Source organism: Anabrus simplex, chromosome 11, assembly GCF_040414725.1.
Source record: "Anabrus simplex isolate iqAnaSimp1 chromosome 11, ASM4041472v1, whole genome shotgun sequence".
NCBI classification, from domain to species: domain Eukaryota; kingdom Metazoa; phylum Arthropoda; class Insecta; order Orthoptera; family Tettigoniidae; genus Anabrus; species Anabrus simplex.
The window spans coordinates 9,652,883-9,668,778 of record NC_090275.1 but is presented as its reverse complement, the minus strand read 5'-3'; the positions used below and the strand labels follow the sequence as shown (position 1 = coordinate 9,668,778).

General features: G+C 42.2%; 1 protein-coding gene across 1 annotated transcript in view; it reads right to left on the bottom strand.

Moving 5' to 3' along the window:
* Positions 1-15,896, bottom strand: part of LOC136883418 (uncharacterized) — a 250,215-nt gene that overhangs the window by 8,334 nt on the left and 225,985 nt on the right. Inside the window, exons 7-8 of the mRNA XM_067155687.2 lie at positions 8,228-8,422; positions 3,937-4,218 (exon numbers count right to left, since the gene is read on the bottom strand). Of these exons, the coding sequence (XP_067011788.2) occupies positions 3,937-4,218; positions 8,228-8,422 (477 nt within the window). The remainder of the gene's footprint in view (positions 1-3,936; positions 4,219-8,227; positions 8,423-15,896) is intronic.

The following is a 15,896-nucleotide window of genomic DNA, read 5'->3' as shown; positions in this document are numbered from 1 at the left end:
CAGATTCCTATAGTACTCAGTTTTTGTTTTCATAATTAGATCATTTGGTTTGTTCCTATATTTCCTGTACTGTTCTTTAATTTCCAAGTTATACTTAATTTTTAAATATTGTTGATAAAGTCGGTCTCTTGTGTGAATAGATTTCACCAAACCGTAAGAAATCCATTCTGTTCTTTTAACTTCCTTTGATTTCAATTTAGCAGTGGAAGGCTAATGCAGCTTTTAATCGTATTCACGAATTTATCAAGTTTGATATATAAATCACTGCTGTTTAAGATGTCTCCCCAATTTATTTTACTTAAATGATTTTTAAGCTCAAAATGATCTATTTTAAAACAGTTACGTCGAAAATCTGGTATATTATTAGGGACCGAGGCATTTTGAATGTTGAGACTTACTATTGTAGGGTAATGATCTGAAATTTTACTTTGAGAGATGATAGACAGAATGTCGTCATTTCTCAACCTACTTTTAATTAAAGCATGATCAATACAGGATTTACTTGTACCAGATACTCTAGTAGGTTTATTTATTAAGGACTGAAAATTACTTTCTTGTAACATGTTGAGATATTCTTCACAGTCGTGTTCATTTAAAAAGTCTATATTTGTGTCCCCCTGTCATCAGTTCGGTTTCACCATGGCATCTATCTTGGATATAATGATGTAACGCACTGAGAAACCGCCGTTTGTGATATTCATGTGACCGATATACTCCTGTAATAGCTACTTTCTTGTTGTCATAGTTAATTACTACTCTGAGAAATTTAAAGTCATCATATTCAATAATTTCCATTTCATGCTCCAAACTATTTTTTTACCATTAATACAACACCATCACATTTGTTAACTGAACCCTCATTGTAATAAGATTTATACGAGGCATGGTTACTTATATTTACATTACTCAGTGACCAACTTTCTGTTAAAATTATGACATCAAACCTATGATCATATGCTTTCAAAACAATGTCTAAAACATTCTTATTTTTCCTTATGCTTCTAATATTAGTATGAAAAATTTCTAATATACTTTTCCAACCATTTTCTGTGTTGCTATTGTTGTCTCTGATTGAGCGTGCATGACGTGCCACGCCAAGCCTGGTTTATTACTTGCGATGTCATCCAAGTCCCATGATGTTGGGGCCCCAACCTGTCTTTCGCACATAACCAACAGAAGTTTTTGTCACATTTTTGTAGGACTCTTAAGAGATAGAGGCTTGCCCTTGCTCTTGTCTAAGAAAAGGCAAAAAATTATTTCCAGTTTTGTCCACTCTCAAGGATGGAATGAGTTTCTCTGCTGTGTCACCTCCTGAAGTTGCTGATGTTGAAACTTTTGTTTATTACTTGTGATGTTGTCTAATTCTTACGGTGTTGGATTTTTGAGATATCTTTTGAGATTGGCCAATGGAAGTTTTACCGTTAGCTGATGTCCAATTTCCACCCAGAAACAGAAAGGCTTAAGTCTAAAGTGAACGTATACATTGAGAAATAATTGCTTGTATTCATTACTAGAACTCTCCCTGTATGTGGCAATATAGATAGGAAGGAGGATAAGTCAGTATGGAAACAGGAGACAAGGATAACATGAAAGCACAAAAGGACAAGCACAGTCTGCACACCTTCACACGGCCATTGACCTAGATGTTAGGTCCCTTGAAACAACAATCATCATCATCACACTTTACACGCTGTTGTCTTCAAACAGATGGACTCTCGTCTCATCAGTCTTCTACATTTATTTGTTCTGAGCCCCTCACAAGCTTGTTCCAGCTTGATCACTGAATGAGGGGGTCCTTCTTGATAGATCTTGGTGTGAGATTACAAGAATGATGGACAAACAGAGGAGACAAAAGATAAAAATGAATGCAGGTAGTAAAGGTCTACAGGGCGGTGCACAAAATGTCATACTTTGAAAATGGTTTATAAAATGTGTAAATCTGGGCTCAAAACCATATCTTTTTGTGAGCAGAAACCTTATTTCATGTGTGACTGCACACGTAGTGCATGCACCAGCATAGCGGACAAAGGGAGGTTGATACACCCATGGTATGTTGTAAGAGGCGACTAAAAGGAGAGACCAAGGGATGATGATATTAGAACCGTTATGTGCGGAACACCGTGGGTCAACGTTTCTTGCGACTAGTACTACCTTGCGAGCAAAACCATGGGTCTACATTACATAGGTGCAGTACCATTATCCGAGGAACGGCGTTGTTTGTGATAATTGTCATCGTGTGCATTCCACCGGTCGGTTCCACTTGTTCAGAATGCATCTGCATTACCTATGAGTAGTACCACTTTATAAGGAACAGCAAGGGTCCACGTTGCATGTGGTTGGCACCACTTTGTGAGAAAAACCATGGGTTTGACTGCTGCCCATGATAAATACCACTGTGATGATGAAAATCGTGGGTCTGCATTGCCTGAGAGTAGTATCATTATGTGACGAAAACCATACATTTGTGTTGCCTCTATGTGTTACCATAATGTGTGATACACAGTGGATCTACATTGCCTACGATTAGTACCACCATGTGAGCTACACCATGAGTATACATGGCCCATGATTAGTCCCACTATGTGCGAAATACCATGGGTTTGTGTTACCTGTGATTAGTACCATTATGAGGGGCCGGTGACCTGGATTTTGGACCTCTTTAGATAAGTGTCATCCCATTACTTAAGGCATTGTTAATAGAATCCACTGACTGTTTTTGTTTCACAATCATTTTTTCATTGTCATTCGTTTTAGACTCTAGTCAGTGAATACATTTTGAAGTTTAAATTTTCATTTCATCACCTTGTACCATTAGGGGCTGGTGACCTAGCTGTTAGGCCCCTTTAAACAAGAAACATCATCTTCATCATCATCATCGATGCTTGAAGAGAAGGTGACAACAGTGTTGTTTTATGTGGAAACAAAGAGTGAGGAAGACTGAGGAAAGATTTTGTTTTCCTTTCGGTGCCGGCAGATGATGTATAGACTGCCCAATGAATCTGAAACCGAAGGAAAGGAAATGGCTCTCTCTCTCTCTCAAGCTGGTCTGCTGTGAGAGCAGCCGTGGCTTGGAGCCCCTCCAAATCTACCAGAAGTGCCTGCAGTCTGAGCTTCATGACAACAGCTCATAAACTAATGGCGCATGACAAACAACGGTGAGTACAGTTTGCTGCGATCTCGTACTGCACAACACATGCTTCAGTGATGAGGCGTACGTTTATCTCAATGGTGCTGTGAACAAACAGAATGTCCGGTTTCGGGCAAAGGAGGTGCAGGAGGTTGAAAGTCATGGTGTGGAAAAGGTGTATGTGCGTGATTGCATGGGGGCTGCAATTTCCAATCATGCAATTACAAGGCCAATCTTTTTTGTTGTCACAATTAACAGTGTGCATCACACGGACATGTTGCGAAACAGCTCCTTGCAACAAGACTTCCAATAGGGATGTAATGGTTCATGCAAGATGGAGCTCGTCCACACACACCAAATGTTCTGGACTTCCATTTTGGGTGCCATGTGATGTCCCAGTGCGGCTCAATCTAACCACTACATAGCGCTGATCTTAATCCCTGCGACTTCTTCCTGTGGGGATATTTGAAGGAGGTAATCTACCAACACAAACCAGAAAATATACTGGAATTGCAGGCGACCATTGCGACATTGTTTTCAGGGTTGAGGTGAGGACACTTGTTCTAGAATGGTCACAGATGTGCAAGTCCATCCCCAAGCTGTTGTACACCGAGAAGGTGGGCGTATTGAACATGTCCTATCGTGCACATTTCAAGGAGTGTTGAAATGCCGTTTTTAATCAAATATTCTGTAAACAATTTCATGTGAACAGTGATGGAAAGAAACTAAGAAATGACAAGTCATGATACACAGGCACATAATAGGATACACGTTAAAACTAAGAGACATTCATCTTGTTGTGTTCTCACCTGTATATGATGCTGCACATCCACTAGTTGTGTCCTTTCATTTGTGGTGTTCTCTTCATTGAAAGCCATCATCTTTGAACTGCGTGACCTCTGCTTCATGGTCCTCATCGTCGTCATCTTCTCGGGAAGTTCCTGCCAGTCGATATGTTTACAGGCGTGGCTGTCGTTGGATCGGACGCATACCACTTTTGATATTGAACTATTGGCGTTCATTCCAATTATATTTATCTCTGTTGCATTATTTAAGAAGTTGAATCGAGGTGCCAGGTCACTGCTTTGTGTCTGAAAGAGAAGTACATATATTATTATAATAGCAATTTATTTTTGTTTAATGTTAGGAAGGCAATGATGGGATAGGAAAGGGCATGGTCTTAATTGACGTACAGCCCCAGTATTCGCTTGGTCAAATGCAAGCTCTCAGCTACTCTGCGTGAACTGTGCAGCCAAATCATTTGGTTGATTCAGCTGCCTTGGTGTTCAACTCACAGTCCCAAGTTCGTGCATTCGATCGTGAAGGGCAATAAAATATCTTGGCGCTCCATGTCGTCATGGCTTGTTAATGAGCTCTGGTGCTGCACTCAGACATAGGAGACATCGACAAGAATTCCAACAGCAGCGCAATGGGGATGTTGAAACTGGTAGGCAGGCCACCTAGGAGATAGAGATCTTCACTGACACGTTTGGTGTTTAACAGATAAAATTAAAACTTGGCCATTGATTGCCCAAAAGAGTGCCGATTTCTCTGCTATCTGGTATAGTAAAACCGAGCATCAAAATGTATAAATGTCCACTCTCGGTAGCCAAGGTCTTGTGTGATACATCCCTGAAGAACAGTTCCAGTGCGAAGTCTGATTAAGAGGTCTGTTAGTTCAACATGATATTTGTGAAAATCACAGCACAGAATTCCAGAACAATCATTTGTGTACAGATGAAATTGGTAACTAAAATTAGCATATCGAGAATCTTATGACAAACTAGTGCTAAGAAGCTGCATATAATTTGAGTTGCTTGGCAACTTTACCTTACCTATTCCTTGAATAAGCAGTTATGGGATTTTACTCATTTGAAGAATTTCATGGGTAAATGGGACTACAGCATGGGAAAATGCTGCCTGGGTAAGACAGATTGGTTAAAAGAGGACAAATTCTACTTGACTTAGAAGAGCCTCCCACAAGGACTGTTTATGATCTGCTAATCCTCACATCATTGTTAGACGGAGAACCCTGCAGTTCTTTGGACGTGTTATAAGGAGAGAGAATAGCCTTAAAAGACTAGTTGTCCTAGGAAAAGCAAATGGGATCAGGCCGTGGGGAAGAGTTCCCAGAAGATGGACAGACCAGATCAAAGACACAACTTGTGCACCTCTTTGAGTGACAATCCAAAAAGAAGATGACCGTAGACAATGCTGAGTGCTGACAAACTATTGAATAGTAGAGCAAGTATGAGATCACGATATTCAGACATGAATTATGCGACTGAGAAGAAAGAGCCTTGTCAAATCATACATCACAGGCTGACACAATAACAAACTCAGAAGTCTACAACAGTACTTGTAAAGTTTCTGAGATACAAGCCAGTAGTAGCTACCTGCTCACATGCCCAGACTGGCCAAGAAGCTGCTGATGGTAGTTCAGTATGCACTCTGGAGTTTTGGTAAAGATATAAAGATGAAATAAGGTAGATAATCAGTATGGGAGATTACTTGGCTCCCTGTTCTTCTGTCCTACAAAAGAGAAGACTGAAATAGAAGAACAATGGGTTGATTAAAACAGCATCTTACGGATGCGAGCTCCTTCAAAGATCTCAAAGGAAAACAGTCATGTCATGAGAAAAGATGATGATGATGATGATGATAATAATAATAATAATAATGGTGTGTGGCCTCCGAAGAGGCCTGGTGCAGGTCTTTTGAGTTGACGTCATATGAGGATGGGGCTGTGTTTATGATTAATTCTAATGACGACGGCACATACACACAGCCTCAAACCATCAAAATTGAGCAGTGAAGGTTAAAATCTCCATCCCGGCTGGGAAATGAACCTGGGACCCTCTGGACCAATGGCCAGCAGGCTAACCACGGAGCTGGACAGAGAAGAGGTAACACCCTGCAGCTATTCAATACAAGCCGAAGTTCAGCTTCACCATATCTGTATCGTCTTGACTTTAGTTTCAGAAAGACAATATTCAGTGAACTGCAAAAGGAATTATTAGAATAATTTCTCATATGAAATGAACAAATCACTTCTGTCATTGTAATTTCATGTCGGTAGATAAGCTACAGAACGGTGCGTGAATGTTGCCTGGAAGCATCTGGAAATTACATATTCGTACCTTATGTTTTCATTTTCTGCCACCATTCTGAGAGAGCCTTATGTCACAAAGTCTCTGACTGAATTCAAACAGTGCTAGAAAGTCAGAGATTTGCTCGAGTACGTCTTGTCAACAGACTTGACGGCAATATGTGGCTGAAAACACTGGTTCCAGAGTTAGGTTAAGTCTCAGTCTGAAGAGCCCTTAAGACTACCCTACAAACTAGATTGTTGCCATAAGAAAACATCAGGTAAAGGGAGTTAGTCATAAACATGTCTGGCTCCTTGGCTCAATGGTCAGCGCAGTGCTCTTCGGTTCAGAGGGCCCCGGGTACGATTCCCGGCCGGGTCGGAGATTTTAACCTTAAATGGTTAATTCTCTTGGCTCAGGGACTGGGTGTTTGTGCTGTCCCCAACATCTCTGCAACTCTCACACCACACATAACACTATCCTCCACAACAGTAACACACAGTTACCTACACATGGCAGATGCTGCCAACCCTCATCGGAGGGTCTGCCTTACAAGGGCTGCACCCGGTATAAATAGCCACACAAAATTATTATAGTCATAAAAATGAATTTTGAGTAAAGTGGAAATTGTGACTGTGTTGTGCGCAAGCTGTGAACTAAGTGACTTAGATAGTGTTGGTGCTCTCTCTCTGCTCTCGGTAACTCAGTCGTATGGGTTGTTTACTCTACCGCTTACAAATGAAGACAATCACGCTGGGTACACTTGTACTCTATTGCACTTATACTCGCTGTACACTATCTCAGCCACAGCTTGCGCACAACACTGCCGTACACTCACAACAGTCTTCGTTCATTGTCCCTTGTCGATCTTTCGTCAAACTCTCCCACGCCCCACCAAAGGCACAGCAGCTGGACATGAGAGAATCGACTCCTTGACGACAGACAGTTGAATCAGTTCCACGGACAGAACATTTGCTTCAGTACACTACTCGACTAACTGAGAACTCCATGGCAGTACTGTCGTCAGCAGCACTATTACGACTGGCTACCTGCCCATCGCAAATAGTAAGACTAGTCGAAAACCTGGACACTCTCGGCCCCCAATACTCTAGACGTTTGCAGGTGACACTAGCAGAGGCCCGTCCTTCCTGTGGGGGATGTGCGTGCACTGGGCCCAACTGCCTTGCTCCTCTTCGATTGGGAACAATAATTTCTTACAAATTGTACAAAATTGTATTGATTATCCTCCTAGTCATCATCATCATCTGCAGTTTCCAGCTGTTGGCCGGGTCTGCTCAATATTACATCCAATTAAGATTAAATTTTAGATAGACATGTTTTAACCCAGTATATGCTCATCCTCACTAAAATATATATAATAAACTAAAAACATTAGATGCACAGTACGAAGTGCTTGTTAAAAGTTTTTCCTTAATGACCCAATGCTGGGTCGAAACATGTCTATCTAAAATTTCATCTTAATTAGATATAACAGTGAGTATTAACTAGGAGGATAATCAACACAATTTTTAAGAAGTTGAACTGTCAGTACGGATTTAACATGAGATGTATAGTGTGTAATGGGAACAATAATGGCAGACATTGTCGCACTGCATGTTAATATGATGAATAAGTTGAGTTTGAATAATATTTTATTAAAAGTAAACAGTTTGTACTGTTATGTGTCCTAGTGAACTCCATAGCGTTCCTTTGCTCATCCTTGTATCTTCGAACATTGCTGTCATGAATGAGGCTGTCACATAAGGAAAAAATAAGTTAAGCAAAACTGGGAAAAACATGTAGTGTGAAAAACCTCAGGTTGCTAGAGAATGCAGCTTGACCTCATGGTCACAATTTCTTCATCCTTTGTAAGACTTTTCAAAAAGTCACTAGTTTTTAAAATTGGTGAGATCGCTGTTATCAGTTTTTGAATATGATTGATAGAAACATTTTTCGGAAAAAGTGTTCATAACATAGATTCATGAGCAGTTGCTACAAGCTAGTCGAGTACCTGTGTAGTCCTGTTCATTGCTGCCATCTTTCCGTAAATAATGTACACGAAAGGAACTTCTTGTTCATTGTTTGTCATTGGTTTGATGTTATTTATCACTTGTGCAGTTGACTGGAGATGTAGAACTTCGCGCTTCTCTCTTAAGTGTTCTCTAACGATGCCGTGGAAACTGCAAGCGTGGAGACATCCTGGGAGCTGAAACAGTATAACAATTATTTTACTTTGACAATTTATTTGGGAAAGATTGCAAAACCCCCATTAAGAAGAGAGAAAGGAATTAAAGTATGGTAGTTGAAGGAGAAAAGCATACAAGAAGAATTTCAAAGGGAAATAATACCCTTAGTACCCAGGACGGAGATAGGGAATGTTGAAGACAACTGGAAAAGATTTAAGGAAGCACTAGGTGGATGTGCAGAAAAGGTATGTGGTAGATCAGGAAATGTGAAAGAAAAAGAGACACACTGGTGGAATGATAGGGTAAAGATTAAAGTGAAGGAAAAGAAAATGGCATGGAAAGCGTGGACAATATCTAAGACCAAAGACAGTGGAAGAAAATGTGTGGAGGCAAAGAATTTGACCAAGAAAGTAGTGGAGAAGAAAAGAGGAAAAGCTGGGCCTCATGCTATTCACACAGAAATTAAGAGACGATACGCAGATGATACTGTATGGTATTTAAGAAACAAAAAGAGAGATCAAGTAAACACCAGATTTGTGAAGGATGAAGGCAGCATAATGTTGTATGTCCGGCGCTCCCTTCGCGCTCCGTCAGCCAGCTGCACGCGCGCCTGTGTATCATTCTGCTAGCTTCGACGCGCAGCCCTCAGTGCGCGTGCCTGACCATCGAGTGTACTATAAATTGGAGCTCCCTCTCTGCTCACTTGCCCACTTGCCCCGGTGTCCAGCTCCAGAATACACCCTACGTCGAGCACGGAGGCTACTCCTCTTGAAAATGTGCTTCGACCAGGTGGACTGAATTTCTGGCAGTACGAGGTTTCACCTCTGGTCACCGCTCCCTTACCTGTTTCCGCTGCCTATGTTCCGTAATTCTTTTACAAGCCATTTTCATTCCCTATATATGCAAGCTCCCTTAGTTTCGCTAGGTGGAATTTCTTCAATCAATTGAACTTGCTTTTTAGGAATTCAGGCACTTCAACAAACAAGGACTCTCCTGAACATTTATGTTAGTGTGCCAGATAGTTCTCGACTATCAAAGTGTCAATTCACAAAGACTATCTTTTCAAGATAGAAGTGTATATAAAGACTGCAAACCTGTACATATTGTATAAAGACAGACTTTTCTCAAGATTCAATATTCCTTCTTGCTTCAAAATAAATTTCAGTTATTTGTGTAAATATCATAAAGTGAAGCAATAAAAGTTGTGTTTTGTAAACTTCAACCTTGGTTACAACACAACTCTATGGCGACGAGGTAAAAAAGCGACACTACAATTCATCGGCCCCAGTCGCCAACTCTATGGCGACGAGGTAAAAAAGCACCAAACTACAATTCATCGACCCCAGTCGCCCAACTCTATGGCGACGAGGTAAAAAGCAAACTACAATTCTTCGACCCCAGTTGCCAACTCTATAGCGACGAGGTACACACGAAACCAACACTACAATTCAACGGGTCCAGTTGTCAACTCTACGGCGACGTGCTAAACAACAACGACACTCCAACCAGTTCTGACACACAGCTTACCTTACTCTTTCTTGCACGCATCTCGCAATGGCTACTGCGGAACAACTCGCTACGGTCTTCCAAGCCTTACAGCAGCAACAACAACAGTTTATGCAACAACAACAGGCAGCATTAATTCAGGCTATTCAAGCTATTTCTGTCTCTACACAGCCATCAGCTATTCCTCCGTTCTCTGCTTTTGATCCGGCTAAGGAAGAATGGTCAGTTTATTTAGCCCGCTTGCAACAGCATTTCATCTGCCATTCTGTCACAGATGATCAACGCCGCCGCGCACTATTTCTTAGTTCGGTTGGCAATGCTACGTGTGAATTACTACGTAAATTAAGTCCAGAAGAACACTTATCTGAGGTACCCTTCACGCAGCTCTTAGCCCGTCTCACGGAACACTATGCCAAAGCTCCTCACATAGTGGCTGCTCGCTATAAATTTTTTCAGAGCAGAAAGCAACCCCATCAGACACATACTGAATGGATAACTGAATTGCGTGGTCTAGCTAAACCCTGCCAGTTCATCTGCTCCAAGGACGGTTGTGGTTCATCCTACACTGATTCTCTCATTCGGGACATGATAATTTTACATACTCCTGAAGACAAAATACGTTTTGACGCTGTCAAGCAGAGTAACCCTTCTTTAGAAGACGTCCAGCGTATTGCTACGGTTTATGAGCTTACTACCAAGACTGCCGCAGCCATAGCTTCTCCACACGAAGTTGCACAAGTCTCTCCTCAGGCCCGCAAGTCCTCTGCTACAGTGAACCGTACGGATAAGGCGCTCTCCACCAAGCATTCTCGCCAGGTTCCCTCTCGTAATGCTACACGAAAGCCCAATTCTAAAAGCACCTCGAAACTCCTGCCTTCCTGCCGAGGTTGTTTCAAGCATCATGAACGTCGTGACTGTCGTTTTTTCAAAGCTACTTGTGAACGATGTAATAAACTTGGACACATTCAGACTGTCTGTCAAAGTTCGCTCCGCCCTGCTAAGACTACTGCAGCGCGCCGGAAGCATATACAGCCCCGCCAAGACATGGAAGTTGATCAGATCAATCTTATTCTGCCCACAAAGGATTCTCACAAAATCATCATTCCTCTCTCATTCTCTGATCGATCTGTCGATTTTCAATTAGACACTGGATCACCTGTCTCTATTATTAACCTGACTACCTACCACGACTTAGGTTCACCTTCATGCTCTCCAGCTGACATCCAGCTCGTGACATTTAACAAGAAGAAAATTGACATCAAAGGTCAAATTAAGCTTCAGGCTAGTTATAAAGGAATTCAGAAGGCCATTCCTCTTCTCGTAGTTAACAACTACACTGCATCAAACATTATGGGCATGGATCTATTTAACTTATTTGGTTTCCAGATACATGACAACATTAACGTCGTATCTACATTGCATCCTACTTCTGACGTTACCGCTCTCCTAGCGCAGTTTCCTGAAGTCTTCGACTCTCAGCTCGGAACAGCAAAAGACTATACAGCTCACATACAGCTGAAATCCGGAGCTAAGCCTCGCTTCCTCAAAGCACGGCCAGTACCCCTAGCACTTCAAGACCAGGTCACGAAAGAATTAGAAAGATGGATACAAACTGGAATTGTCGTACCAGTTACTTCTAGTCAATGGGCTACTCCACTCGTGGTAATCAAGAAACCTGATGGTAATGTTCGACTTTGTGGCGATTTTCGATCTACGGTCAACGCACAACTCGAAACCGATATCTTTCCTATTCCACGTCCAGAAGACTTATTCCGTCGTCTCTCTGGTGGACAATTCTTCTCTCGAGTTGATCTTAAAGAAGCATATCTCCAGCTACTTTTAGACGAAGAATCTAAGAAATTTCTCACACTCAACACTCCTCTAGGACTGCTCCAGCTCCAGCGGCTCCCCTTCGGTGTTTCATCCTCAGCGGCTATTTTTCAGCGCTATTTGGCTCAACTCACCGCCTCAATTCCTGGTTGTGCTAACTACCTGGATGATATTATTGTTACTGGAAAAGATCATCAGGAACATCTAACCAATCTCCGCCTTCTTCTCCAGACATTGAAAGACAATGGACTACGAGCGAATCTCGCTAAATGTACCTTCTTTCAGCCTCAAGTTCACTACCTCGGACATATACTTGATAAGAATGGAATTCGTCCTAGTATACAGAATGTCTCCGCGATAGTAAACATGCCAGCACCTCAGAACCTCAAGCAGCTTCAGTCCTTCATAGGCAAAGCGAACTATTATAATAAGTTCATTCCACGCTTCGCTACAGTGGCAGCTCCATTAAACGCTCTACGTAAAAAAGGTGTTAAGTTTCAGTGGACTCCGCAATGCCAACAGGCATGGAAAACAATCAACAACGCCTTAATTCAAGCTATACAACTCACTCATTTTCAGCCCGACAAGATCATCACGCTAGCTACTGACGCTTCAGACTACGGTGTCGGTGCCGTTCTCTCCCAGAAGGATCGTCATGGACAAGAACGCCCCATCGCCTTCGCTTCGAAAACACTTAATGACCATCAACGTCGATACTCACAGATAGAGAAAGAAGCTTTAGCCATCATCTTTGGTATTCGCCGTTTCAATGAATATCTTTATGGCAACCATTTCCTGATCATTACCGATCATAAGCCTCTCGTACACTTATTCCATCCTGGTCATAAGATCCCAGAGAATTCCCTCAGAAAGCTTCAAAGATGGTCCATGTTCCTTTCTGATTATTCCTATCAGATTGTATATCGAGCCACATCCCAGCATTGTAATGCTGATGCCCTCTCCCGCTTACCCGTTGGTCCTGATACTGCCTTCGATTCTCAAGAATCTGAATGTCTTCAGTTGGACATAGAACTTGAAGATACTGTATCCAGTTTTCCTATTGATGCTACCTGCATAGCTAAAGCTACGGATAAGGACAGTACACTTGCTACTGTACGTACTTACATCCGCAACGGTTGGCCTCTTCAGAGCACACTTCCTGCCCACCTGGCACCTTATCATCGTATGCAGCATCGGCTCACGACTCGTGCCGGAGTTGTACTACTAGAAGCAGGCACCATCTTCCGAGTGGTTATCCCACTTAGCCTACAGAAACAAGTTCTCGAATTATTACACCAAAGCCATTGGGGTATCTCCAGAACAAAGCAACTCGCCCGTCAACACTGCTACTGGCCCGGTATTGATGCCGCCATCGAAAAGCTAATACGTCATTGTGAACAATGTCAAACGAATCAGAACGCCCCGTCTTCTGATCTTGCTTCATGGCCTCCTGCTACTACTCCATGGGAACGAGTTCACATCGATTTCGCAGGTCCTTTCCTCAATTCCATGTGGTTAATAGTCATCGATTCACTGTCAAACTTTCCATATGTAGTGGATATGCATTCGACTACTACAACCGAAGCTACCATTCGTGCTCTCCAGAAAATCTTTACTACAGAAGGTTTACCGCAAGTACTCATTTCGGACAACGGACCTCAATTTACAGCTACTGCTTTTCAGAACTTTTGTACACATAATGGCATTCGTCATATCCTAGCACCACCTTTTCACCCTCAATCTAATGGTGAAGCTGAACGCTTCGTACAAACATTTAAAAGAAGTATGAAGAAAGCTGTCTCTTCAGGCTTAACTAAAGATCAAGCCTTGCTCCAACTCTTACACACCTACAGAACTCTACCCGGCGCTGATAATATCACTCCTGCACAGAAGCTCCATGGACGGCCTCACAGAACTTTACTTTCTCTGTTACAGCCTCTTCCGGCCCAGCATAAGACCTCACCAACGAAGTTCTCCCTCAACGACAAGGTCTACACCAGGACATTCAAATCCAACCCACTCTGGATACCTGGAGTCATCTGCAGATCTTTGGGTCATCGTCTCTACGAGATACAGACTACGGAGAAACGTATCTGCCGCCATCAAGATCAGATACGTCTGCGCTACCGCCCCTGTCCTGCTATTGATGCTATTGCTAAACCAGATAAATCTATTGCTGAACGCGCTTTAGATCATTTAATAACAATGGGTTCCTTTCAGGACGAGACAGCGCCACTCCGCCCAGTTCCAGCTCCGGACAATACAACAGAGATATCAGCAGCTCCGCCCCAGCATCGCAGTCGCCGCCAGCGCCGCCGCCGTTTCACGCCGTACCGGCGCATTTAGGAGGGGAGGGTGTTGTATGTCCGGCGCTCCCTTCGCGCTCCGTCAGCCAGCTGCACGCGCGCCTGTGTATCATTCTGCTAGCTTCGACGCGCAGCCCTCAGTGCGCGTGCCTGACCATCGAGTGTACTATAAATTGGAGCTCCCTGTCTGCTCACTTGCCCACTTGCCCCGGTGTCCAGCTCCAGAATACACCCTACGTCGAGCACGGAGGCTACTCCTCTTGAAAATGTGCTTCGACCAGGTGGACTGAATTTCTGGCAGTACGAGGTTTCACCTCTGGTCACCGCTCCCTTACCTGTTTCCGCTGCCTATGTTCCGTAATTCTTTTACAAGCCATTTTCATTCCCTATATATGCAAGCTCCCTTAGTTTCGCTAGGTGGAATTTCTTCAATCAATTGAACTTGCTTTTTAGGAATTCAGGCACTTCAACAAACAAGGACTCTCCTGAACATTTATGTTAGTGTGCCAGATAGTTCTCGACTATCAAAGTGTCAATTCACAAAGACTATCTTTTCAAGATAGAAGTGTATATAAAGACTGCAAACCTGTACATATTGTATAAAGACAGACTTTTCTCAAGATTCAATATTCCTTCTTGCTTCAAAATAAATTTCAGTTATTTGTGTAAATATCATAAAGTGAAGCAATAAAAGTTGTGTTTTGTAAACTTCAACCTTGGTTACAACACATAATGTTAACAAAGCCAAAAGAAATAAGAAATACTGTAGAAGGAGAGAGTATTTTCAGAAGTTGCTGAACATGAGAACTAATGGACGACCAGGAAAGGCAATTAGTTGATGAAGAAATGGATAAAGAAATTACAATGAATGAAATTTAAATGGCAGTAAGAAAGGTGAAGAATTAAAAAACTGCTGGAATAGATGAAATATCAGTGGAGATGATAAAGGCAGCTGGAGCTGTAGGCCTGCAATGGACATATCGAGTTCTCAGGAGTGTCTGGGAGAATAAGGAAGTCCCTGAGAATTGGCAAAAAGGAATAATCATCCCAATTTTCAAGAAAGGCAATAAGAAAGTATTGAAGAACTACAGGGGAATTACTCTGATATCCAAAGTTACTAAGATAATGGAGATAATACTGGAAAGTAGGATAAGGTTAAGGGTTGAAAATCAGTTTGCTTTCAGAAGTGGAAGGTCAACAATAGAGTCAATTTTCATTATGAGACAACTAATGGAAAAGCAATGGGATTAAGGGAATGATATGGTGATGACATTCTTTGACATTGAGAAGGCATAGACAGTATCCCAAGAACTAAAGTTTGGGACAGTCTGGTGCAAAAAGGAATTGGACAGGGATTAATAAAAATGATCATGGCAGTGTACAAGGAATGTTGTAGTTGCATACAAACACAAGTTGGTTCAAAATCACTAGTGAGCTGAGACAGGAAAGTGTTCTGTCACCAATCCTGTTTGCAATAGTAATGGATGACATCATGGAAATAGCAAAAGTAGCACATGGAGGAAGAGAAAAGAGCATCATGTTATTTGCAGATGATGCTGTGATTTGGGTTGAACAGGACGTGAAGGTTCAAGAACAGTTGGATGTGGTGAATGGGAAGATCGAAGAATGTGAATTGGAAATAAGTGTAGAAAAGAGTAGAACTCTTGTTATGACTAGAGGGGAGAAAGAAGGGGAAGGTCAGAATAGACTTGCAGACAAGCTCTTGGAAGTAGTGGAGACGTTCAAATACCTGGGGAGTGAATTAATGGAGAATGCTCAACTGGATGCTGAGATTAGTAAGAGGATTCAAGCTGGAAGCTGTTTCTGTCATAGTGTAAGAAATTGGGACAAA